Here is a 27685-nt window from a genome sequence, read left to right as displayed (position 1 = left end):
GGCTCCTTCTGAAGTCTTCTGAGGGTCCCCGAAAGTGTATGTGACTGGTCGAATACCTGAACCTGGCATGAAAAGGGGGAAGGGAGAGCGAGTATGTAACTTTTTTTTTAGGCGCGTATATAACTTCTTTTTTGGGGGGGGGGGGGGGAAATCGATTCACATTTACTTTAAAGAAGTGCCTCCAAATGTCTTTTTTTTTTCTTAGCATCGCACAGCTGCTTTTCTTGTCAGGAAGTCAGCCGATACCAAATGGTGTTCTCCTGCTGACATGGATTGTGCCAGACTTTCATCTTTTGTCACCTTTTATCCTCAACAGAAACCACACCTGAATTTTTCTTCTAATCACAGCTTCCTGTGAGCCATTAATATAATCTAATCACAGCTCCTTGTGAGTGATTTAGATAATAATACATGTATAATGCAAATTAATAAAAATGTTAATTCAATCGATATTAGCACAGTGATCATGTATTTTACTTTTGTTGACTTTAACCACTTGACCTCCAAGGGGGTTTTCCCCTTAAAAAACCAGAGCAATTTTCACCTGTCAGCGCTCATTCTATTCATTCACCTATAACTTTATTACTACTACAACAAAACAATCTAGGGGCTTGATTCACAAAAGAGTGCTAAATGTTAGCACGGCCGTTTTTGCGCGAATTTTCACATTTGCGCGCGATCGCGAATTTTTGCGCGCAATTAAATGTTTTCACGTGCAAACGCGAATTTTCACGTGCAAACGAAATTGTTATCGTCTTCGCACGAAAACTCGCAATTAACCATTATCGGTTTCGCGCGCAAACACGAATTTTCGTGCGAAGACGATAACAATTTAGTGCAAAAATTCAACAGTTAACAGTTAGCACTCCTTTGTGAATCAAGCCCTATATCTTGTTTTTTTCGCCATCAATTAGGCTTTCTTTGCATGGTACTTTTTGCTAAAAATTACTTTATTCTAAATGTGTTTTAACAGGAAAAAGAAAAAGAAGAAAAAAAATGGAAAAAATTCATTATTTCTCAATTTTCAGCCATTATAGTTTTAAAATAATACATGCTACCGTAATTAAAACCCACACATTTTGTTTGCCCATTTGTCCTGGTTATTGCAATGTTTAAATTTTTTCCTTAGTACAATGTTGGGCCAATATTTTATTTGGAAATAAAGGTGTCTTTTTTCAGTTTTGCGTCCAACCCTACTTACAAGCCCTAATTAAAAAGTTCCGTCCCTAAGGTAACTATGTATTTAAAATATATATATATATATATATATATATATATATATTTTTATATATATATATATATATATATATATATATATACACACACACACACACACACACATATTATATATATATATATATATATATATATATATATATATATATATATATATATATATATATGTATATATATATATATACACACACACAGTATATATACTTATTTTTTACCCAAAAATGTTGAATGGGAAAGTGATGGCGTACATCTGCGCGTTGCGTTGCATACACTAAAGCATATAGTAAATACAAAATATGCTTCATTGTTACTGTCAATATGCCCATTTTTTTAGTAATGCACTGCATGCAGTGTGTTACAATGCTAAACGTCGTTATACCGCATGTTACAAAGTGGCAATTATGCTATACCGCAACACTCCAATGTGAATGTAGCCAGTGGCATAGCTAAGAAGCTGTGGGCCCCGATGCAAGTTTTACAAATGGGCCCCCCAAGTATTCTATAAATAACAATTGATACGGCGCACCAAAACCTGCCAATGGCAATTACAGCGTCAGAGGTGCAAGAAGGGGATGGGGAACAGCTAGTTAATGATTACCACTATTCAAAGTATCTATAGAAGTGATTATTATGAGCACAGGACCAATAGAGAGCTTATACTTCAGTTGAGGGAGGGCACAAGGGCCCCAATGCGGTCACAACCTCTGCAACCCGTATTGCTACGCCCCTGAATATAGCCTAAAGATGAAAATGTTCAGCACCTTGCAAAGCTTATGATCTATGGTAACTGAGACAAAAGGTTTTGCCAATCTCATCAGATTATGTTATTACACCCTCATGCCTGGTACACACAATGCAATTTCCCATTAGATGCATGGATCAAAACAATTATTTCCAACAGGTCTGATCTGATTTCCAATCGTTTTTCTGATCGATTTTGTAAAGAAGTGATGAGAAAATCGATCAGAAAAACAATCTGAAATCAGATCAGAAATAATCGATTTAACTTGTCTGTCTGATGGGAAATTGCATGGTGTGTACCAGGCATCACACACACATAAAATAAATATCACATTGGCACAGTGAATCAAACATATTATTCAAGAATAAGGTGCAAAGAACAGCAGTACATTTGTAAATATTCATCAGGCTCATAGGGGCAAAGGTTTCTTTAAAGAATGCACTTTGAAATTTAAGAGCTGAGATCAAATAAAAAGACTCACATTTTACATGTATAAATGTTATACTGTACCTCTGTGGCTGTTTGTGTGAAAGAACAAGTTGAATAGGTATCACAGTTATTGATCCCTTCCTCCTCTTCTGTATAACAATATGATTTTTCAGGAAGTGAATGATGGAGGCTATCTGATATGGTATTTAATCGAAACAGAAGCTCATCTATCAAATCTTCAAATTCATCAAAGTAGAAATTCTTCAATAAAATAAAACCATAAGATTAGTATTATACATGTAAAAACATTTGAAGCATATGCAGGGTCGCTGTCTGCATATACTGTATTTTGTCTTGAGTTTGATTTTCAATATGAATGTTCACATTCTGTTTTACAAATAAAAAAAAAACAAAAAAAAACTTCCCTTCCCAGTGGCATATGTTATTGTGTTCCCTGTAAACACAGGAGCACAAGCAACACAATTATTGCATTCAACTCTGGTAATCTTGTGACTTGAGTGAAAACTTATGTGATAGGTAACTCATATAAAGTTTTAGAATAAGAAAACTGCTGTGCTATGTACCCATGGTTATTCTCAGAAATATTTTGTGTTGCATTTAAAACATTTTGTTAGAGTAGTACACCATCTCCTGCATGATCCAATAATTCGGAGGTACTTTTATTGGCCTGGTGTACAGCAGGATATTAAAAAAAGTAGTTCTTGTTCAGTGTGTTAGATGCCTCAATACCCAATTTCTGAAGTTCATTGTTACCACTTCTCCTTCTTGAAGTTCCCTTTGAAAGGATTGCCATGGTCTTTGCTCGCCCTTTCTTAAAGTTATAATAGATTAGCACCATAAGGCTATTCCATAGCACAAAACTTAAAGGAAACCAGAGCTGCTTTAAAATAAAAGTTTTATGCATACCTGGGGCTTCCTCCAGCCCCATGCTCATGGATTGCTCCCACGCCGCCATCCTCAGTCTTCTCCAGCTCCGGTACTGGGTCCCGTAACTTTTTTCAGTCCCAACCAGTCCAGTGGTGGACTGACAACTCATGGGGCCCCCGAGCAATAAGAGATTATGGGGCCCCATACACCTGCAAGCCACACCCGCCAATCCTCAAACCCCACTCACACACAGCCCCACCCACATAACCTACACTTGCTACAAAATTTCTCTTCACTATGTTCAAAATAAATCTTTACTAATTAAAATGTAGCCACTATGACCATCAAATAAATAAATGCAGCAACCATTACCTCTGACACATGGAATGCAAGAACCATTACCTCCGACTAGGGTTACTCGGATACCCTTAATCACAGATTCGAGTGAATCCCATCCCAGTTCCGCCCACTTCTGGATTGGCCATGATCACGATCATGGAAAGAGTACGGATTTGAGTCGAAATCACGTATTGAGCCCGGAACCACGAGTCGGAATCACAAATTCCCCTTTAAATTGCTTCTAAATCCTTTTTTTACATGAAATGATGCATTATGCATCATGTTTTTTTTTTAAAAAATTTCAATTATATATATGGGGGGGGGGGGAATAATGTGTGTGTGTGTGTGTGTGTGTGTGTGTGTGTGTGTGTGTGTGTGTGTGTGTGTGTGTGTGTGTGTGTGTGTGTGTGTGTGTGTGTGTCTGATCTAATCTATGTAAGCTGTAGTTCTTCTTCATCAACTTTTTTAATCTTCATCTTTATCAACATCTTCTTCACCTTCTTCTTCTTTGTCACCTTCTTCTTCTACTCAGTCTTGCGGCTTTCAATCTTTTTTTTTTCTGTGACATCATGCATGTTACATTGGCATAAATTGCAGACAAACTAGCTGGTATCAGAGAAGGCCATGGAACCTGGCAGTGGTACCACAACAATACACAATTGGGACAGCGTGCAATACACAATTGGGAAAGCACAGTTTTAAACCCAGACACGTCAGAACTATTTTTGTTTTTTACAACATGGCTATTTTTGTGGCGTAATAGCTGATGGCGCAAGGCAGTAGTGCCTTACTCTGTGGACCCTGGTGGTGGGAACACAGAGAGCAGGCAGTGAGAGCACAGAGAGCAGCAGCAGGAGGAGGAGAAGTAACGTGTGGTAGCAGGCAGCATAATAGGCCATGGCACCTAGCGGTGGTACCACAGCTGTAAATAAACACAGAGAATGCACCAGGAGGTTCTAGACAGCAGTCGTGAAGCTCACGTTGTGTCCAATACACAACAGGGACAGCACAATTTTAAACCTAGACACCTCAGCATTTTATTTTACAACAACATAGCTATTTTTGTGGTATAATAGCTGGTGGAGCATGGCAGCAGCACCTTATTCTGTGGACCCCGGTGGTGGGAACACAGAGAGCAGGAGGTAAAAGCAGCATCAGCAGAAGGAGTAATGTGTGGCAGCAGGCAGCATAATAGGCTATGGCACCTAGCGGTGGTACCCAGGTTGTAAATAAACACAGAGAATACACCAGGAGGTTCCAGACAGTGGATGTGAAGCTCACATTGTGTCCAATACACAACTGGGACAGCACAATTTTCAACCTAGACACCTATTTTTTAGGGGGTACAACAGTGTAGCCATTTTGTTGGCGCAATAGCTAGTGGTGTCTTATTTCTGTGGATCCTGGTGGTGGGAGCACAGAGAGCAGGATATACAAGCAGCAGGAGGAGGGGGAGGAGTAGAGTGTGGCAGCAGCAGTACTACATGATAGGCCATGGCACCTAGCGGTGGTACCACGGCACCAATAAACCATGACAACAGTGAGGTTCCAGGAAGCGATTGTACAGGCGCAGTTGGGACCTACCCACAACTCGGACAGCACAGTTTTCATCCCAGACACCTCAAGAAAATGAAACAATTTTTTTGTAAACAACAGCTATTTTGTTAGCATAATAGCTAGCAACAGCAGTGGCCTGTGGCACTCTCATGGTGGAAGCACAGACAGCAGGAGCAGGGCTATGTAGCAGCAGGAGGAGTAGCGTGTGGCAGCAGGCAACATAGTAGGCCATGGCACCTAGCGGTGGTACCGTAGCAGAATCAAATGAAATAATTTGTGAGATTCCAGGAAGCGGTTGTACAGCCGCAGTTGGGGCCTCCCCACAACTCGGACAGCACAGTTTTCATCCCAGACACTTCAAGAAAATGAAACCATTTTTTTAACAACAAAAACAACATAGCTATTTTGTTGGCATAGTAGCTGGTGGCGTGTGACAGCAGCGAATTAGACTGTTGACTCTAGTGGTGGAATCCCAGTCAGCAGGAGGTACATTCAGCAGCACCAGGAGGAGTAGCGTGTTGCAGCAGCAGTATTACAGCATTAGACCATGGCACCTAGCAGTGGTACCACAGCAAAAAGAAGAAGAACCAGGCCTAATTAGCAGGAGGTTGTGGTGTTGACTGTTGGTCTGCCATAGCACTATTCCCAGCCACCTCATGTTCCCCTCTTGCTGACAGCAGGGGCCAAACCTGGTTCATCTTAAGGAAGGTGAGTCTGTCCACAAACTGGGTGGACAGACGAGAGTGCTTCTCTGTGACCAAGCCACCAGCTGCACTGAAGCATCTTTCCGACAGAACACTGGAAGGGGGGCAGGACAGAACTTCCAGGGCATACTTCCATATCTCCAGACTCTTGACCCAGTACTCCATGGGGTCCACGGGGGCCTCAGCGTCAAGCCCGCTGAAGGACCCCATGTAGTCTGCCATCATGTGGGTCAAACGCTGGTGCTGACTAGAGGAGGATGCTGCTGCTGATGGCACCTCCTCTCTAGGCAGCTTTACCATGTAGAGTTGCCTAGTCAGACTCAGCAGATCTCCTGGGCACCTGTTAGTGATAGTGAGTGAGCCACTAGTCTACTACAACAAATAAAAGTAAGTAGCAGCAAGTCTAGTCAGTCAGTCACTACCTAAACTGAACTGACTCTGGTAATGGAGCAGAACACTAGTGACAAAAGAAGAGAGCGACAGTGAGTGACACTAAAACTGACTGTCACACACTCACACTACAGGCAGCAGCTGCAGAATCACAGTGAGAGACAGATGCTGCTGACCATAGTACTGCTAATGCTAATCTAACACTAAACTAACACAGTAACAGATAAATAATTAAGAACTAATCCCTAACCTACCTACAGGCTACTAGACTACCTAGCAGGCCTGGCCTACACACAGACCTCAGCTAAGCTAGCCTAGCACTGTATACAGTATATACACTACACTGACTAACACAATCAAATGACTAGCTAACTAAACAGCAATACGATAAATGTGTAAGATATGTGTAAAGGAGTCAAGATGCTGTGTTTTGCAACAATAAAGCACTTGCTCAGACGGACTATAGCACTGGCGATGCTCTCAGCACAACAGAGTCACAAGCAAGGACGAGTTACCATGGCCACCGCCTCATATAGAAGAGGGGAGGGCAGGGTGGGAGGTTTGGGTGCTGCTTGGTTTGGGTGCTGGCTGCTTAGTTTGGGTTGGGAGTTTTGGGTGCTGCTTGGTTTGGTTGTGTTATGGAACGAAACAAATATTGTACGGAAGGCCACAGTTTGCAGAAACACTGACACTGTAACAGAAATTGAAGTGTGCAAAAAGGTGTTTATTATGAACCAAATCATGCAAATAAAATGCAACCATATGCTGTTAGAATTTAAAGGGAACCCGTACTGAGTAAAATTATTTAAAATAAACACATGAGGTAACTTCAAATGAACATTACATAGTTACCTTGCCATCAGTTCCTCTCAGAAGCTCACCATTTTCTTCTTACAGTGATCTCTTCCAGTTCTGACAACATTTTGTCAGAACTGAAATATATCAGTTGCTGTCAGCTATAGCTGAGAGGAGAACTGATGGGTCCATGCTTCCCCATGGCTCAAGTGGGCGATGTTACAGTTAAACTGTGTGCTGACCAGAAAGCTGTTATGGAGTAATGGCCATTTTAAAAATGGAGGACAGAGAATTTCATTGATCACAGTGGACGAACAGGACGCAGGAGAGGAGAAAGAGATTGATAAGTAGAGTACACGGGAGGTATGACTTGTGCATGTTTATTTTGACTTTTAATTTTCAGTTCAGGTTTTCTTTAAGTATGATATGCTTAATTCTTAGGCCTCAGTTACTTTAACTGAGTTTAGTAAAAGACTTGATTTGCAGAGAGTCTCCCTTTAAGGAGCATTTCTAGAAGCACTGTGGAACAGGGTCCGGTGTCTCACACAAGGCCCGAGTGCTTATCTGTCCACTTGTCTATCTATATACAAACAGCGTGCAGGAGGTATATACAAATATGTACAAAGCAAATATATACAATAGCGCGGTACAAAAGAATCAAGCATGTAAATGGAGTCAGCGGAAAACAAGGTCAGCAAAAGGTATCAGAAAGGAACGATACCAGGGATAAGGCAGAAAGCAAGGTCAAGACAGGATACAGGTTCAGCAACAAGATATCAGAACAGAGAACATGGTAACAGGTAAGAAGAATCAGGTATCAGTTATCATCAGCGGATCAGTCAAAAACAGTCTTATCAGTCTGCTGACAGCTTGTACTCACCTTCAACTGTCGGCAGAACGACCGCCCTGCGGGAGGGTCTGATGGACCTGTAGTTTGAAAAAGTATGGCGTACGCGCCTTTACAGTTAAGGTGAAAAATAAGTAACCTTTGTGAATCAACCCCAAAGTTTGTTATCTTGAAGGAAATGGCCTTCAATTATCATTAGCCAGGTTTAGGACTGGTTCACATTGGGGTGATTCTTCAGCGCTTTGCTGATCCCCGGCGATCAGCAAAGAGCTGCTACAATTTATCCCTATGGATACATTCATTGCCAGATTTGTAATTTTCACCATGCAAGGCTCACGTTGGCTCTCCCAAATATAAAGGTGTGTATACATGCGTTATAACTGTCACCTGAAGGTAGCGGTCGAGACCCAAGGCTGTAGTGTATATTCAATAAGCACAGGGGCTAAATACTCTTAGGCCAAATCAAGTTGTAGAACTTGTCAGCGTTAAGTGTAAGGGCCGTTTCCACTTGTGCAGTGCGAATTAGTTGCAGAAAACGCAAAACGAATTTGCACGCGGATGCGAATTTTACCGCAAATTTGCGGGTGTTTTCGCATGTGTTAGTAAGTATGCGAATTTAACCATGTAAGTGCCTGTGTGATTTTACATAAGCGAAAACGTCCACAAATTCGCTGTAAAATTGGCATATGAAAACGCATGCAAATTTCCTATTAAATACATTGGGCTTTATTCACAATCGTTTGTGCGTGAAAATGCGCGTTTTTCGCACGAAAATTCGCGAAAATTTGCGCAAAAACGGACGTGATATCAGTTAGCACTCTTTTGTGAATCAAGCCCAATGTATGTGAATCGCACACCGCAAGACGGTGTGCGAATTCTGATGGCTCTGCCGTGCAGATTTTTCCTGCACACAAAACCGCACAGGATTTCTGACAAGTGTTAAACAGCCCATCCACTTGTATTGGTTATGCGAATCTGCATGCAGAAAACGCATGCAGATTCGCACAAGTGGAAACGGGCCCTTAGTGAGTTCTAAAATCAGGTAAAGTTTCAGGGTGGGGGTGCCTATCAAAGGTGTAATGGCTGGGAGAAAATTCTGCAATTTCTGCAAGACAAAGGAGGAAGAATGAAAAAACAGAAGACAGATTAAAAGAAGAAGAATAAAGAGAACCTCAAGATCTTTCACCCTTCAAATCATTATGCCTCATCTTTAATATTTTATTTTTCTCTTTCTTTTTTCTTGCTTTCTTTTTTTTACTCACCCTTTAATTTGAATTTAGAAAGCTGTCTCTATTCTGCATTCAACCATAGGGCTGGTTCACACTCGGCGATTGCCTGCGATCGTGTTCGGTTCCACGATCGCGATTTGCAGTCAAAACGACAATCACAGAGCAATCGCCCCTGAAACGCTGAGCCTTAATCTATCAGCTGATCAAACTGATCATGTTCTTCTCCATGAGTTCTCCAAGGCTGGGCCATCCCTATTAATAGGTGGGTTCATCACTCTACAAGAGTTCAGTTTTCTGTATAGCATTGTCTATGGTCTAAGATGGGAAGTGCAAATGTACTCTCTCGAGTTCTCTCCGTTGAGCCAGCTGTGTTGATTCACAGGGTTGAAACAAGGGGTGGGAGGGAGGTATGTGACAGTTCCGGGGAAAGAATGTCTGGAAAAGTGATAGCTTGTGTATACATTCTTCCCAGATTTCTCTCCTCTGCACTGCTATTTTAACCACTTAACGGCCGCCTAACGCCGATAGGCGTCGGCGGGTCGTTAGTGGTATAGCATGGAAACTTTCCATGCCAGTTCACGGAGACTGCCTCCGTGAACAGTGTGCGAGCCGCCGATCGCGGCTTGCACGCATAATGTAAACACGCGGGGAAGGAATCCCCGCTGTTTACATCATACGGCGCTGGCCGGGGATCGCCGGCATCTGATAGGCAGAAGCCTATCCTATCAGGCGCAGGACGGATATCCGTCCTGCGCCGCTCAGAGGAGAAGGGAGAGGGAGGCAAAGCATTGGAGCCCGGAAAACGCTGCGGAGGGGGGCTTTGAGGAGCCCCCCCCCCCCGCAAATCAATAGTAGTCGGCGGCGATCAGACCCCCCCCTGCAGGACATCCGGCTAGTGAGGAAAAAAGGGGGAAAGTCTGATCGCCCTGCCACATTCCTGATCGGTGCTGCGGGCTGTAGAGCCCACGCAGCACCGATCATTACAAACTAGCGTGGTCCTTAAGTGGTTAAGAAATTCACTCCAGGATTTGGTGTTCATTCTGAGAAAGGAAAGATGAAAAGTCTGATTTGGTTCAACCAAAGGGTACTGCTTTCTTAATCTGTGGTGCAGTGGTGGACACAGCCAGCTGTGGGCCCCTGTGCAAAATACCAACTGCAGGCCCCTGAAATGCAACTAAAAGTGGGTGTGCCCATAACAAAAGTAGGTGTGGTTATAACAAAAGTGGGTGTGGTTACTCATTGCATATATTTACCAATATAGTCTGTAGCAACCTTCCTTGAGGCCCAGAAATATTTCTTGATGCATACATGTGACAACAGCATTATACAGCTTATTGAACAAAAACAAAAAATGCAACTATTTAGAGGTTGTTATTAATAAATCAATCCTGCCATTAGCACATAACAATGATCCCTTGCTCACTCCATTTATTACTCATAAATTAAAATCAATACTCTTTTTCGAGACTTGCTTACTGACAGGGATGCTCATCCGAATCTCGGGTACCCGGAAAACCCGGGTATCCAACCATTTTTCCGCTATCCGGTCGGATCCGGATTCCGGATACCTGGGCCAATATCCAGATAGCTCTATGCGGATATCTGGCCGCATAATCCAGATACCTGCGGATATCCGACGGATATCCGGATCCGGGAACTGTAACAAGGGAGATGATGTCATTGAGCCAATCAGAGGGCTTCCAGCCAATCAGAGTGCTCCCAGCAGAAGCCCTAGCAACCAATCACAGAGGGGAACTCTGACCAGCCCCACCTGACCTTATTGAGCTAATCAGAGGCCTCCCAGCCTAAGCCCTGGCACCCAATCACGGGCGGTTCAGCGGTAGTACCCTTGTGGTACTTCCGCCCTTTCTCTGACCTCACGCCCGCTGCCCGGCCTCCCTCAACGCATCACTCTCCGGACTCCTCCTCCTCACTCCACAGTGCCACTGCCAGGCCATCCACTACCACCGGTACTTTCCTTAAACTTTTGTATGGGGAAGCGGGCAGAGGGGGGAGCGCTAGCGGAGGGGGTGGGGGGAATTTCCGCCCCCCCCCCCCCCCCCGCGATCGGGGCATGCTCCCCCCTTATGCCTGTGACCCCATAGGGGGGCCGTATTCGGCCGAACAGCGCCCTGTTCGGCCGAACAGGGGCCCTGTTCGGTCAGGTTCGGCCAGGAATTGAGCCGTTCGGGCGAACGCGAACAGTTTGGCCGAACACCACCAGGTGTTCGGCCGAACTCGAACATCACCCGAACAGGGTGATGTTCTGCAGAACCCGAACAGTGGCGAACACTGTTCGCCCAACACTACTGGCTGGTCAGTGGTCACTGACAGACTTGCTCCAGTGCTGTTGGCTTAGCAAGTGCTGCCTGTATACAGTGATACACCTAAAGCTTTGAGTGCTAAACACCTTCACTACACTATTGTCCTATTGTTTTTTTTAGCTAGCTAGTGTAATGGTTTGATTTCATTCACTCAGTTAGGTCCTGTCTGTGTCTGTGTAAGCTGTGCAGGCCAGCAGGACAGTATAGGTTAGGGAATAGGATTACTGTGTTATTGTATTGTATTATATAGTTAGTTAGTACTGCAGTTAGTTGTTAGAGAGAGTAGTACTGTGTTAGCGTGACAGTTAGACAGATAGTTGTCAGTGTGACAGTTAGACAGATAGTGTGTACTGTCTGTCCTCTACTCTGCGGTCTGTCACTCTGTGCTGATTTGATTTAAAGTCCAACCCTGATATCATTAAAGTAAAAGTACCCCACATCATCTGGTGACATCATCACGTATAAGTTGTACTATGTCTGCTGGCACCGGCAGCCGGGGGAGGGGCAGCAAGGGCAAGAGGACAGGGAGCAACATTACGGCCACCCTCAGAAGGTCTGTCGTGTCACTGTCGACCCCAGCGGTCAGCCTACCCTCAGTCAGCGAGCTTTTCGCTCCAGGCGCCACGATTGAACTCAGGGCTGTTAGCCGCAAGGAGTTTGAGGAGGATGCTCTGGTTTTGAGGAGGGGGGGGTATGATGTTGATGATGGGATGAAGGACCATGAATACCATCCACAGGATGGGGATGTCAGCTCTGACTCTGAAGATGCGTCGGTGGGTTTGGCACGGAGGATCAGCATTGCAGACAGTGGCCGTGGAATGCGGGACCCACATCCTTCTGCCGCTACCACCAGCTGCACCACTCAACCCCCAACCGCCACAGGGAGAAAAGCCACAGCATCCCATTCAGGCCGCAGGGGAATCTTCACCTCCCCAATCTGGCGGTTCTTACTCTGCCCTCATTGGATAGCAAGTTTGCCATATGCAATGTGTGCAAACTACAGATGAGCAGAGGTTGTGACCCCTACAAGTATGGCACCTCCAGCTTCATCACTCATCTGGCCAAAAAACATGTTGTTGAGCATGAGGAGTTCAAGAGGCTGAAGCAAGCTGGCGCTGGCTCCCCCCGCCACGGTGCCACAGGCCACTACTGCTGATACCACCACCTATATTCAACCCAAAACACGATTGCAGTTTCATTTTTTGGAGGTGTTTGGGCTGAAAACTGTTATGTCACAGGTGTGTGATTGGACTATGGACACAATGTAGGCTGCACGACCGCTGTCTGGAACCAAGTCCTGATGTTAATTGACAGCTTTTTTTTTTTTTTTTTCATTTTATGTCCACCAAATAATAAATTAGTGTTTCCCTTTAAAAAAAACATGATGCTACATGCACCATTTACCCTAAAAACCCTTTTTAAAGCTATTTAAAGGGCACGTCCATTTTTTTCTATCCGGATACCCGAATAGGTCGGGTATCCGCGGGTAGTTTTTTTTTTTCTTGCAAAGAGTACCGCCCAAAGAAATTGGTGGGAAAAAATATATATAGATCAACTTGGTGGGATAAGTAACGATAAAGTTATTGACGAATGAATGGGAGGAGCGAGATGTGTAAAAAAAGCTCTGGTTTTTAAGGGGAAATAACCTGCTGTAGGGAAGTGGTTAAGTTTTAACAATCTATAAAAATATGGAATATGTCCCAAAAAAGTATTATTGTTATGGTTTATATTTCTTAACTGGTTGCCAGCCGCACCACGCCGATGGGCGTGGCCACGGTGCCAGCCCTAGGACCGCCTAACGCCGATCGGCGTAAATTCCTGGGGCAAGGATTTGCAGGAGATCGCGCCGATGCACGCACCTCTCTGCTTGAATGACGGAGCTCCACTCCATCGTCAGTCTCCCAATAGCAGTCACCGCTAGGAGAGTGTTAGACGGTGAAACTGCCATCTATTTAGTATGTATAGCGCTGCGATCTACAGCAGCGCTGTACTGGGGACAGCCGTGTGACACCGCTGTCCCCCTCGGATACAGGAGAGCGATCAGCTCTCATTGGCTGAAGCCTATGACAGCCGATCACTGTCATAGGCTGGTTAGGGGAGGGAGGGATTAAGTAATAAAAAGAAAACAATTTTTTTTAATAAAAATAAACACAAAGATATTTATAAATAAATAAACAAACATCCTGGGAGCCATCCTCACCCACCAACAAAAAGCTCTATTGGTGGGCAGAAAAGGGGTGGGGGAATCACTTGTGTCCTGAGTTGTACGGCCCTGCAGCGAGGCATTAAAGCTGCAGTGGCCTGACCCACCGCGGAGATCTCTGCTGCACGTCTGTCAAGCTTCACAGCCGTGCAGGAGAGTTCTCCGCGGTGGGTCAGGAGCGAGGCGGCGGGAGCGGTACTTCACCATAAGCCTACCCGGGAGGCAACAGGGTAGAGCCTGTCAATACTCTATGCCTAAATAACCTGTCACCATATTGTAAGTGCATTTTAATAACACATTGTGTTACATTTTGACGGAATTACACTATGGATATCTTTTCTTTTATGTGAGATGCAATCATAACTGGATCCACTATCACAGACTCCATTTCAGTGGGAGGAGTTGACAACCCTTCAGTGCTGGCACGCACATTGCTGGGCGATCATTGACCAGTCTGACAGTGGTCACACAAGCGGGGTGAGTCTATTCCCTCACGGGGTGTCTGGTGATGGATAGAAGATCGCAGATGAGCGCTATCTACTATATATAAGAATTTATGAACAAGCTTACCAAGGCTGATTTAGAAGCGCACCTGTGCAGAGACTTTTTATTTTGAAGTTATTTTTAATAACTTGGACATTTTTGAGGTTTTGAGTGTATTTAGTAAACCTATTTGTTACTATCTGATTTTATTACTTATATCCATTGCAGCACTTTCAAAATATTGTGTGATTTCTTTATTTAGCTGCATATGTATTTCATACCTTTGTAATAATCGTGATTTTAGAGCATATTAAGATATATAATCCCTGTACTAGGAATGCGTTCTAATGGTACACTGTGGCTTAACCACTTCACCCCACAGGCTATTTTACCCTTATCGCCAAGAGCCATTTTTACCTGTCAGGGCTCCTCCCATTCATCTGGCCATAACTTTATCACTGCTTCTCACACAAATTAGACTTTTTGAGGGTGATACTTGTTTTCAATAATTACTTTATTTTCTATGCATTTTATAGGGAAAAACAGGAGAAACAAATTAAAGAATACACAATATCTCCAAGTCCATCCCCTAGTTTTAAAATAAGCAATGCTTCTATAAATAAAACCCACACATTTTATTTGGCCATTAGCCCCAGTTATCACAACATTTAAATAATGTTCCTAGTACAATATATGACGACAATATATTATTTGGAAATAAAGGTATTATTTTTCTGTTTTAAGTTTTTTGTATCCGGTCAATAATAACAAGCTAAATTTATAAGCTGTATTTACTAAAATAATAGTAATATACTCTCACGCCATACATATTAAAACAGCTGAGTCCCTAAGGCAACTATTCATGTATTTGTCTTTAAACTGTTCATGTATTTGTTCAACTATTCATGTATTTGTCTTTAAACTGTTTTTTTTTTTTTTACAACTGTTTGTGTCTTTTGGATGTTCATATCTTATAACCTTATCACACAGACTGAAGTCAGGCACTTACACTGCCAACTATGGAAATGCTGTCGGTTATCTTCGGTCTCTGTCGATCAATGACTGAAAGCATCATTCCTGATATGTAAGATGCAACTTCTTTGAAAGTCACAAGGTACTTGCTACGGTGTACTTTCTTTGAACATTGTTGTTCCGAAGTAATAGTTCCTTTTAACTGTAAAGTTAATATAAATAGAAAATGTAAGCAGACTATCGACAAAAAAAAATTTAATTTTGAAATTGCATGTGGTTTATATCCTCCATTTCAGTTGTGCCATAGCTTTAAGTATAACCCATTTCAACACGTTATAAAGAAATGAAATTGCTGCCTGTAAGTTGAAATACATATAAAAAGAATGCATGTTTTAAGACAGCAAGCCTGGATGCACTGAAAAAATATCATGGCATGCAGTGCAAATTGTCTTGGAACAAATTACTTAGAACTCTGCTTTAACCTTCAAAACACACGTAAGTTAAAGAGGAACTCCAGCCTAAACAAACACGCTGTCATTAAGTTACATTAGTTATGTTAATTAAAATAGATAGGTAATATAATCTCTTACCCACACTGTTTTAAAAGAACAGGCAAATGTTTGATTTCATGATGGCAGCCATCTTTTTGGTTGAAAGGAGGTGACAGGGAGCATGAGACACAGTTCCAACTGTCCTGTGTCCTGAGCACGTCTCCCAGTTGCTAGGAATAACAACATAGGAAATCCCATCATGCTCTGCACAGCATCAGGGAAAAAAAGCCAGGCTCTTTTTCTTTCATGGGTGGAGCTTAGCTAAAAACGCAGCCAAAAATGATGCTTTGGTAAGGAAAACAAAGTTCTGATGCTGCGAAACTGTTTAAGAAACACCAAGCCTTTTCAGTTCTGCTGAGTAGATTTTTAGTCCGGAGGTTCACTTTAAGAGCAATGATCAGAGTATAGCGATGAAAACTAGGTTCTACAATTGCCAAACATTTATTCAGTTTTCATAAATTTATAATCATGGATGCTTAAGGCCATTTTCCCCTCTGAGGCTTTGGAAGGTTCATCACATGATACATCCTGGATAAATACATATAAAATTATTATTTTTGTTTGTTTAGGGTGATGTCAGGGCCCTTGTGATCTTGGCACCAGTGGTGTGGGTGCTCCCAGGGCATGAAGTCTAAGTGACCTTGGGTATTCGTCAAAGTATTGTGCAAGGGATAATGGTCTGTTGACCCCAGTGGGTGGGGGACTACTTTGCTGCCTGGTGGCCAATGGTTCACAACCTGTTAGCCACCATTATAGTCTAAGCTAAGCATCCATGGGAGGGTGGGGTTACGCAACAATATACAGAATTATGCAGACACTAGTCTACCTAAGCCCATTTAAAAAATGGGCTCTAGGTAGTGATATTACCACCGCAAGCACGCACCTGCCCACCACGCGCACCTGGAAGGCGCACATGCGCGCACCTGCCCGCCGTGCGCGCACACGGCCGTCCGCTCGCCGCGCACGCACATGGCCGCCCTGCGTCCTGGCCCGACCTCCCGTCCCAACGGCTGTCTGTACTGCGCATAAAGCCACGGACGGACAGACAGGGAAAGTGGATGACTCAGGACAGTTAGGTTTATTGTATAGGATAGAAAGTGTTTTTGAAGCTAGACTTGAGTCTCACATCTAGAAATGAAAGCCGCAGTTGCAAGTGAATGATCGTTGCTATAGTAAATAGTGCCAATCATTCATTAAAGGCTATAATCAAAGTTTCAAAAGTAAAAAATAAAAGTTTGTAACAAATGATGTTAAAATAAAAAGTTTTTTTTTTCTTTTTAGATAAAGCGTTAACTCCTTCCTAGTTTGTGAACCTCTTGTGTCACCTCTCACCTGGACCTGAATTTAAAGGGATACTTAAGCTAGAAAAAAAAAATCAGTTTTACCCACATGGGGCTTCTACTAGCCCCCTGCAGCAGTCCCGTGCCCTCGCAGTCACTCGCGGATCCTCCTGTCCCCCACTGCCAGCTGGTTTCATTTTCGGAATGCACAGGACGCTGTTGCGGACGGGAACGCCGGCGAATTGAAAGCAGCTGGCAGCGGGGGACTGGAGGATCCGTGAGTGACTGCGAGGGCACGGACGGGATTGCTGCAGGGGGCTGGTAGAAGCCCCAGGTGGGTAAAACTATTTTTTTTTCTCCTGGCTTAAAGGAGAGCTGTATTGAGAGGTATATGGAGGCTGCCATATTTATTTCGTTTTAAGCAATACCAGTTGCCCGGCAGTCCTGCTGATCTATTTGGCTGCAGTAGTGAACTGAATTACACCAGAAACAAGCATGCAGCTAATTTTGTCATATCTTTCAAAATTGTCAGAAAAACCTGATCGGCTGCATGCTTGTTCAGAGTCTATGGCTGAAAGTATTAGAGGCAGAGGATCAGCAGGATAGCCAGGCAATTAATATTGCTTAAATGGAAATAAATATGGCAGCCTCCATACACTTTTCTCTACAGTTCTCTTTTAAGTGCCTCTTTAAAGCAGAACTGAACTCAGAATGTTGTGTCTGCTCTAAAAGATACGCAAAAGCATAATAACTTTTAAACAAAAAAATTTCCTTTGTTACAGTTGATACAAATCCTAAAATAAATCTGCAGTTTTTACTTCCTGATTTATGGAAGTAGTTAACAGCCTGTGCTTTCAAATGAGCTTTTCTGTTATCTCTGCCATGGCAGTCATGTGACACAGGGGAGAGGTCAAATTACAACTTGTGATCAGACACAAATGAGGGGTTTTTAACCACTTGAGGACCACAGTCTTTTCGCCCCTTAAGGACCAGAGCCTTTTTTTCCATTCAGACCACTGCAGCTTTCACGGTTTATTGCTCGGTCATACAACCTACCACCTAAATAAATTTTACCTCCTTTTCTTGTCACTAATACAGCTTTCTTTTGGTGCTATTTGATTGCTGCTGCAAGTTTTACTTTTTATTATATTCATCAAAAAAGACATGAATTTTGTCAAAAAAATGACTTTTTTTTAACTTTCTGTGCTAACATTTTTCAAATAAAGTTAAATTTCCTATACATTTGAGCGCAAAAGTTATTCTGCTACATGTTTTTGATAAAAAAAAACATTCAGTGTATATTTATTGGATTGGGTAAAAGTTATAGTGTTTACAAACTATGGTGCCAAAAGTGAATTTTCCCATTTTGAAGCATCTCTGACTTTTGTGACCACCTGTCATGTTTCATGAGGTGCTAAGATTTCAGGATAGTATAAATACCCCCCAAATGACCCCATTTTGGAAAGAAGACATCCCAAAGTATTCAGTGAGAGGCATGTTGAGTTCATAGAAGATTTTATGTTTGTCACAAGTTAGCGGAAAATGACACTTTGTAACAAAAAAAAAAAAGTTTCCATTTCTTCTAACTTGCGACAAAAAAGAAAAGAAAACTGCCACGGACTCACTATGCTCCTCTCTGAATACCTTGAAGTGTCTACTTTCCAAAATGGGGTCATTTGTGGGGTGTGTTCACTGTCCTGGAATTTTGGGGGGTGCCTAATTGTAAGCACCCCTGTAAAGCCTAAAGATGCTCATTGGACTTTGGGCCCCTTAGCGCAGTTAGGCTGCAAAAAAGTGCCACACATGTGGTATTGCCGTACTCAGGAGAAGTAGTATAATGTGTTTTGGGGTGTATTTTTACACATACCCATGCTGGGTGGGAGAAATATCTCCGTAAATGACACATTTTTGATTTTTTTACACACAATTGTCTATTTACAGAGATATTTCTCCCACTCAGCATGGGTATGTGTAAACATACACCCCAAAACACATTATACTACTTCTCCTGAGTACGGTGATACCACATGTGTGGCACTTTTTTGCACCCTAACTGCGCTAAGGGGCCCAAAGTCCAATGAGTACCTTTAGGATTTCACAGGTCATTTTGCAACATTTGGTTTCAAGACTACTCCTCACGTATAGGAACCCCACAAATGACCCCATTTTAGAAAGAAAACACCCCAAGGTATTCCGTTAGGAGTATGGTGAGTTCATAGAAGATTTTATTTTTTGTCACAAGTTAGCGGAAATTGATTTTAATTGTGTTTTTTCACAAAGTGTCATTTTCCGCTAACTTGTGACAAAAAATAAAATCTTCTATGAACTCACCATACTCCTAACGGAATACCTTGGGGTGTCTTCTTTCTAAAATGGGGTCATTTGTGGGGTTCCTATACTGCCTTGGCATTTTAGGGGCCCTAAACCGTGAGGAGTAGTCTTGAAACCAAATGTTGCAAAATGACCTGTGAAATCCTAAAGGTACTTATTGGACTTTGGGCCCCTTAGCGCACTTAGGGTGCAAAAAAGTGCCACACATGTGGTACCGCCGTACTCAGGAGAAGTAGTATAATGTGTTTTGTGGTGAATTTTTACATATAACCATGCTGGGTGGGAGAAATATCTCTGTAAATGACACATTTTTGATTTTTTGGGTGATTGATGGGTGATTGATGGGTGATTGATAGGTGATTGACAGGTGATCAGTGGGTTATTACAGGGAAGAACAGATGTAAATATTGCACTGGCGAATTGATAAGGGGGGGTCTGAGGGCAATCTGAGCGTGTGGGGCGGTTGATTGGGTGCCCGCAAGGGGCAGATTAGGGTCTATTCTGATGGGTAACAGTGACAGGTGGTGATAGGGGGTGATTGATGGGTAATTAGTGGGTATTTAGAGGAGGGAACAGATGTAAACACTGCACTTGGGAGGTGATCTGATGTCGGATCTGTGGGCGATCTATTTGTGTGGGTGGGTGATCAGATTGCCCGCAAGGGGCAGGTTAGGGGCTGATTGATGGGTGGCAGTGACAGGGGCTGATTGATGGGTGGCAGTGACAGGGAGTGATTGATGGGTGGCAGTGACAGGGGGTTATTGATGGGTGATTAATAGGTGATTGTCAGGTGATCAGTGGGTTATTACAGGGAAGAACAGATGTAAATAATGCACTGGCGAATTGATAAGGGGGGGTCTGAGGGCAATCTGAGCATGTGGGTGGGTGATTGGGTGCCCGCAAGGGGGAGATTAGGGTCTAATCTGATGGGTAACAGTGACAGGTGGTGATAGGGGGTGATTGATGGTGGGTAATTAGTGGGTATTTAGGGTAGAAAACAGATGTAAACACTGCACTTGGAAGGTGATCTGACATCGGATCTGCTGGCGATCTATTGGTGTGGGTGGGTGATCAGATTGCCCGCAAGGGGCAGGTTAGGGGCTGATTGATGGGTGGCAGTGACAGGGGGTGATTGATGGGTGATTGACAGGTGATTGGCAGGTGATTGGCAGGTGATCAGGGGGGATAGATGCATACAGTACAAAGGGGGGGGCCTGGGGGGGGGGGTCTGGGGAGAATCTGAGGGGTGGGGGGTGATCAGGAGGGAGCAGGGGGCAGTTTAGGGTTAAAAAAATAGCAGTGACAGAAAGTGACAGGGAGTGATTGATGGGTGATTAGGGGGGTGATTGGGTGCAAACAGTGGTCTGGGGGGTGGGCAGGGGGTGCCCGCAAGGGGTGCTGTGGGCGATCAGGGGCAGGGGGGGGGAAATCAGTGTGCTCGGTGCAGACTAGGGTGGCTGCAGCCTGCCCTGGTGGTCCCTCAGACACTGGGACCACCAGGGCAGGGGGCAGCCAGTATAATAGGCTTTGTATACATTACAAAGCCTATTATACTTCTTCCATGCGGCGATCCGGGTGCTAGTAACCTGCCGGCGCTTCCGAACGGCCGGTGGGTTACAGCGCGAGGGGGGCGGAGCCAGTCGCCGGCGGCTGATCGCGTCACGAATGACGTGATCGCCGCATAACCACGCCCGCCGCCGCCACCGCCGATGGGCGTATTGCGGTCGTTTGGGCCCAGCCCTTGCCGCCGCCCATCGGCTTAAGGCGGTCAGCAAGTGGTTAAAATGAACCTTAAGTCAGGGGAAAAAAATGAGTTTAATTCACCTGGGGCTTCCCTCAGCCCCCTGCAGCTGATCGGTGCCCTCGCAGCCCCGCTCCGATGCTCCTGGACCCGCCGGTGGCTACTTCCGGTTTCACCGTCACCGGCTAACAGGCTGGGAACGCGAGTGATTCTTCGGCAAGGAAGGCCGCAATAGCAGTATAGGGGGTGCTACTGTGGCTGGGAACGCGAAGAATCACTCGCGTTCCCAGCCTGCCGGCCAGTGACAGCGAGACCGAAAGTAGCCGCCGGCGGGTCCAGGAGCATAGGAGCGGGGCTGCGAGGGCACCGATCAGCTGCAGGGGGCTGAGGGAAGCCCCAGGTGAGTTAAACTTATTTTTTTCCCTGACTTAAGGTTCACTTTAAACAGACTCTCTAAATAGATACAGGGTGGATTTCTCTATGTTTTCCTTTTGTCCTGTGCAAGAGTTCAGATCCACCTTAAGATGTGGACACACCTGTAACGACCATTGCCTGAAAGACCGGATGAGATCACTAGGGTGTCAGTTTGGGGCCCCCATATGAAACCAACGCATGTGTTCAGCAACTGACCACCCTAAACCTAGTCTTGATGTTTCAAACTTCCACTTCATTGTTATTTGAAGAGTAAACAATGCAGAAAACCTTCTGATGTATCCAGAGGTGAAGCAGACAGCTTTCTATGCTTTATTTCAGCAAAATAAAAAACAAACAAACAAACAAACATGTAATTACGGGACAATTTAATAATTTGTTCTGTGACTGACAGTGAAGTGTATAAATGACTTGCAAGTACATTAAATCAGTGTTTTACGGTTTTATATTAGATTAAAATTTTTGCTGTGTTTAATTTTTTTTTTTTTGTGTGTATAATCTTTTTATTGTCAGAAAAGGATTAACAACATATCAACAGAACATAGAAAATGTTTCACATTTCTTCACATAAAATATTAGAGTAGGAATGTCACCTCTACTCTTAAATACAAATATCTGCACATACAAAGCGTGTGAAACTTTCATAACATTGTTATGATGTCTAGAGATGTGACATTTCAACCCATCAGGACAGGTGATCGCATCCGATATCTGGGGCTTGATTCACTAAGCGGCACTGCTACAGCAGTGCAGCTTAATGACTACAAAGAGTGTTATAATTCCCTGCGCACGCTATTCAGCCATAGTGTGCGCAGTCCAATTACGCTGGGCTCAATTAGTTTAAAGAGCACTTCATTACATTTAACTATCGCTCCACTGAAACCGCCCGGAGCCCAGCGGGTCCAGTATCAAAAGTGCAGCAATATCGTTCTTTGAAACTACTGAACCCACCGAGCTCCAAACGGGTTCAGTGGAGCAATCGTTATGTAATGAAGCGCTCTTTTAAACTAATTGAGCCAAGTGTAATTGGACTGTGCACGCTATTACTGCATAGCATGCGCAAGGAATTCTAACACTCCCTGTAGTCATTAAGCAGCGCAGCTTAGTGAATCAAGCCCCATGTACCCAAAAGCATAGCCTCAAATTCCTTTGAACATCGGAAATAGTTCCAATATGACCAAGTTTTACTGTAAGCTTCTGTCTTGTTTAGTGCACTATGTGTCAAATCCTCCATCAATTGTGTATCATCAAGTTCTCTTATAAATTCCTCCACACTCGGGGGTGCAGTATCCCTCCAATGTTGCACCAGAAGGCACTTGGCATTGTTAAAAATATGTCTCACGGGGGCGGAGCCAGACATGGTGCTGTGAGGACGCACGTCAGCAGAGCTCCGAGCCAGCAGCACTGGATTTTGTAAAATGAGCAAAAATAAAGCTTCACACACCGAAACAGACGCGTGGGCACAGAAGAATAATAAAAAGAGCAACAAGCAGAGCCAGTCAGCGACTCCGGGACCCTCGGCTAACACAGTCTCCAGGTACTTTACAGGCCTGGTCACTCGCCTGACTTCAGACAAGATGGTGGAGGCCGCAGCCGCTTCCAACAACACACAGGGCCCAGCACCCGCGGTGGAACCACCTACCTCTTCTACACCTAGAATTTTCGAAGACATCTGGGCTTTCCTGCGAGGTCTCCCCACCAAGCTTGACAATACTCAACAAACAGAGATGATTCTCACCACCACGCGGTCCGAGATTGCGGCCCTGAACGGAGACATCGGTTCCCTCTCTAACCGACTAGAGGTGGCAGAAACAAAGATTTATTCTACCCAGACTGAACTATAGACTCTTGAGATGAGTAAGAAGCAGTCATCCTTAAATGACATCTTCCGCTCACACAGAGGATTTACAGAATCGAAGCATAATATCCGCGTCAGAGGCCTACCCGAAGCCATGCGACCAGAGGACCTCACGGATACAGTGAGAGCCATCTTTGAAATTACCCTCAACAGAACCCGCTCCCCTTCGAACGGCATTGACCGAGTGCACCGCGCCCTTCGCCCGATGCCACAGGGTGATGCACCCCCTAGGGACGTGATATGCAGGATCCACCATTTCGAGATCAAAGATGCAATCATGGCGGCAGCGAGACAAAATGGCGCAGTGGACTTTGATAGATTCTCGATCTCCCCCTTTCAGGACCTAGCTCCTTTCACTTTGGCCCAGCGAAAGGCAATTTCGCTGGCAATCCGATACAACAAAGCTCCGGCATAGTGTACCGCTGGGGATTTCCATTCCACCTTCATTTTCAGAAAACCTGCGGACTTACCTGTTTTTTGCTCCACACTGGATATCCCTCTTATTTCACTCCCTGAATGGGACCCATACTCCATTCTTACAGAAGGCCAACAACGACCACGTAAGAACGGGGCCCAAGACCCGGGAGTTTTGTGAGTACTGTTTAGTCTATATACTGTCCATCTTTTAAGATCTACAGGACATATTCGGGTTACCCCCGACTCCATTTGACACATTTCAGTTGTGTCCTCTCCCTGGATCTCTGTATATCCACCAAGCTTACACCCTGATCTGATATCCGCATCTTCTATATATATTTAGCAACCATGGATGCTCATTATGTTATTGCAGTTTTACTATTTGCCTTTTCTTCCATGATCTCTTCAATCCTATTTATTATGGGCATAATGTGGATTAGGTTCTTTTGAAATGTAAAGGATTGCATGATACTTTTGCTTTACCCGGTTGCACTCACATGGCCTGATAGTCTGAAAATACCCTTGTGTTCTACTGACTTTTTAGTCCCACTTTAAAACTATAATAACTGCATTTTGCACCTTATTTTAGACATTATGGCTCGTGAGCTCTGCATACGGTGCCATGTTACTCTGTTCTCCAAACATTATGGCCCTCCGGGCTATACAACTCAACTTAGAAATGTATTGCATATACTTCATGACGTTATTCACAATGTGCCGGTCGCCCAATACTGGACGACTTCCGCTCTTTGTTCCGATCTGTCTTCTTATCTTTGTCTTTTTTTTTCTTCCTCCTGCTCTCCCTTGGATTCCTGTCTTGTTTCTGTCCCTATAGCTATTATCTACACCACCCAGATGTTCCTTAAAAGTGCAAACTTCGAACGTCATGGGACTTAAAGGGACTCTGACCTCTAAAAATAAACAAAAATGGTACTCATCTAGGGCTTTCTCCAGCCCACTGTAGGTCGGGAGGTCCCTTGGCGTCCTCCTGGCTCTTCTCCCGGTCCTTCCACCGCATACCGCACCGGGAACGGGATCCCACTTCTTGAACGGGGACACTCTTCGTCATTATGCCGGCCGCTGCGCGTCATCATGTCGGCCGGCGTGACAGTACTGCGTATGCGAGATTTGACTGCGCATGTGCAGTACTTGTCACACTGGCTGCTGTGATGACGTGCAGCGGTCGGCGTAATGATGAAGAGCGTCCCCGTTCAAGAAGTGGGAGCCCGACACCCGGCCCGGGTGTCGGCGGTGCGGTATGCGGTGGAGGGACGGGGAGAGGAGCCAGGACCATGCCGGGGGACATCCCGACCTACGGTGGGCTGCAGAAAGCCCCAGGTGAGTACCATTTTTGGTTCTTTTAGGAGCTCGGAGTCCCTTTAACGTCCCTGAGAAACGTAGAGCCCTACTAAGGCAATTGCACAGAGACAAAGTACCTGCAGGAGACGCACTTCAAAGATAAAGCTCATCCCAAACTGACACTCAAAAACTACCCACAGGCTTTTTACAGCAACAACCCAGATTCAAAATCCAAAGGGGTTGCTATTCTCCTCTCCAAGGATATCTCTATTACGTCCCTGCAGGAATGCAAAGACTCAGCTGGCAGATTCCTTTTTATAAAAGGTGAACACTTAGCTAGTAAACTCACATTGGGTACTTTTTATGCCCCCAATGGTGGGCAATCAACTACAATCAACTTTCTTGATCAGGGCCCTCGAGACTCTCGACACATTTGCTGAAGGTAGCCGTTTACGGTATCAGAAGCAAACCCGTGGTAAGAACGCGGTCAGATATGTCTCTTACGCCTCTCCTCCACCCGTCTCACCTCCGCCAGAACCAATGCAAATTGGTCAGTCCAAGTTGACACAGATGGAGAGGAATCGCAGGAAAACAGAACAGCTCTGTTTATACTGTGCAGAGGAGGGCCATAGAGTACAGAATTGCCCCAAGAAGTTGGGAAACGCTGCCGCCTAGGTGTAGTCAGAGGTAATACCCTAGGCACGCAGTCTTTACCTCTAGACAACAATCGTTTGCTCCTTCCATGTTCTGTCACATGGAAAGGTCAGACTGTTACCACTGAAGCTTTCGTTGACTCTGGTTCAGCGGCTAACTTTATAGATTACGACTTTGCAAAAAAAATTGGGAATTCCTATACTCCCATTGGACCAACCGATTTTGGTCACTGCTCTAGATGACTCTCCTCTGCAAAGTAAACATCCTCTGTCTCGTACTCCGAATTTGAAGTTCAGTGTTGGGGTACTGCATGGGGAGAATCTGCAATTTCTGGTCTTGCGTATGGCAACCTCCACCATCATTCTTGGCCAGTGTTGCTCGGATACCTCATTATCCTATTCGAGTTTGGTCGAATTCGGATAGTAAACTATCCGAATTCACTCGAAGTTCAATATCCGATGTAATCGAATATCCGATTCGACCTCGGATATCCGACGTCACTATCCGAGTCTGTATTCGAGTAAAATATTCGAGCTGGCCTTAAATAGCTTGTAAATCTTGTTTGGAGGTCAATGATGCATGAAACCACCTTTTTTATGAAGAAAAACATCAAGTGATTAGGTGGTGATGTAGTAGTTATAAAAAAAGGTATCAAAAATAGTAAATTAACTTCATGAAAAGTGTTTGCATGAGAAGGTGTGTCCAAAATGGTTTTAAGTTGGAAGTCGTCTTCTTCCTCTTCCTCCTCTTCCTCTTCCTCTTCCTCTTCTTCTTCTTCTTCTTCTTCCTCTTCTTCTATATCTTCTTCTTCTTCTTCTATATCTTCTTCCTCTTCCTCTTCTTCTATATCTTCTTCTTCTTCTTCTATATCTTCTTCTTCTTCTTCTATATCTTCTTCTTCTATATCTTCTTCTTCTTCTTCTATATCTTCTTCTTCTATATCTTCTTCTTCTATATCTTCTTCTTCTTCTTCTTCTTCTTCTTCTTCTTCTATATCTTCTTCTTCTTCATTTTCTTCTTCATCTTCTTCTTCTTCTTCCTGTTCTTCTCTATCATTATATTATGTGTCTTTGTTTTCCTTTCTTTTGTAATATTTTTTTTTTATTTCATTTGTGGAAATATTTTATTTTAATAACACTATAGTTATATTTGTGTTGATGGCATAATAGGTAGGTAGTGGCACATTGCAAGCCACAGCACCTTTTTTTGTGTACCCTGGCGGTGGTAAAACACAGACATCAGCAGGAGGAGGAAGTAGTTGCAGGCTTGCAGCTATTTGTAGTGTGTGGTAATAGTCGGTCGTTACTTGGTAGGAGAGTGGGTGGGCAAGTGGCAGCAGAAAATAGTTCTTCTTCTGTTCTCCCTGGCAGTGGTAGCAGCACAGACAGCAGAAGCTCAATGCAGCTACAGGAGGAGGAGTAATGTGTGTCAGGCAGTGTGATGTGACTGACATAATAGGCCCTGGTTCCAAGCGGTGGTTCCAGGGCCGTAAATGAACATCATGAGGTTCCAGACAGCGGTCGTGAAGCCCACATTGTGTCCAATACACAATTGGGACAGCACAGTTTTCAACCCGGACACCTCTAAAATAATTACAATTTTTTCTTTTAAATTATTGCAGCTACGGTTGAGCGTAATAGCTGGTGGCGCATGGGCAGCAGCACCTTGTAATGTGTTCCCTGGCAGTGGAGAGGAGACACAGACAGCAGGAGGAAATATAACAGCAGGCAGCATGAGGAGGATAAGTGTGTGGCAGACTGGCATTTGGCAGCAGGCAGGAGGGCAGGCAGCGAGACATAGTAGGCCCTAGTTCCTAGCGGTGGTTCCAGGGCCATAAATGAACATCATGAGGTTCCAGACAGCGGTCGTGAAGCCCACATTGTGTCCAATACACAATTGGGACAGCACAGTTTTCAATTCGGACACCTCTAAAATAATTACAATTTTCTTTTTATTAAATTAATGTAGCTATTGTTGAGCGTAA

At 44.1% G+C, this 27685-nt stretch overlaps 1 protein-coding gene across 1 annotated transcript in view; it reads right to left on the bottom strand.

Moving 5' to 3' along the window:
• LOC137518507 (polycystin-1-like protein 1) overlaps positions 1 to 27685 on the bottom strand; it is a 330792-nt gene that overhangs the window by 81632 nt on the left and 221475 nt on the right. The window contains exons 11-12 of the mRNA XM_068236461.1: positions 15176 to 15340; positions 2489 to 2668 (exon numbers count right to left, since the gene is read on the bottom strand). Coding sequence (XP_068092562.1) covers positions 2489 to 2668; positions 15176 to 15340 — 345 coding nt within the window. The remainder of the gene's footprint in view (positions 1 to 2488; positions 2669 to 15175; positions 15341 to 27685) is intronic.

This window comes from Hyperolius riggenbachi, chromosome 5, assembly GCF_040937935.1.
Source record: "Hyperolius riggenbachi isolate aHypRig1 chromosome 5, aHypRig1.pri, whole genome shotgun sequence".
Lineage (NCBI taxonomy): Eukaryota > Metazoa > Chordata > Amphibia > Anura > Hyperoliidae > Hyperolius > Hyperolius riggenbachi.
The sequence above is the reverse complement of the archived record's forward strand: the minus strand, read 5'-3'. Positions and strand labels throughout refer to the sequence as shown.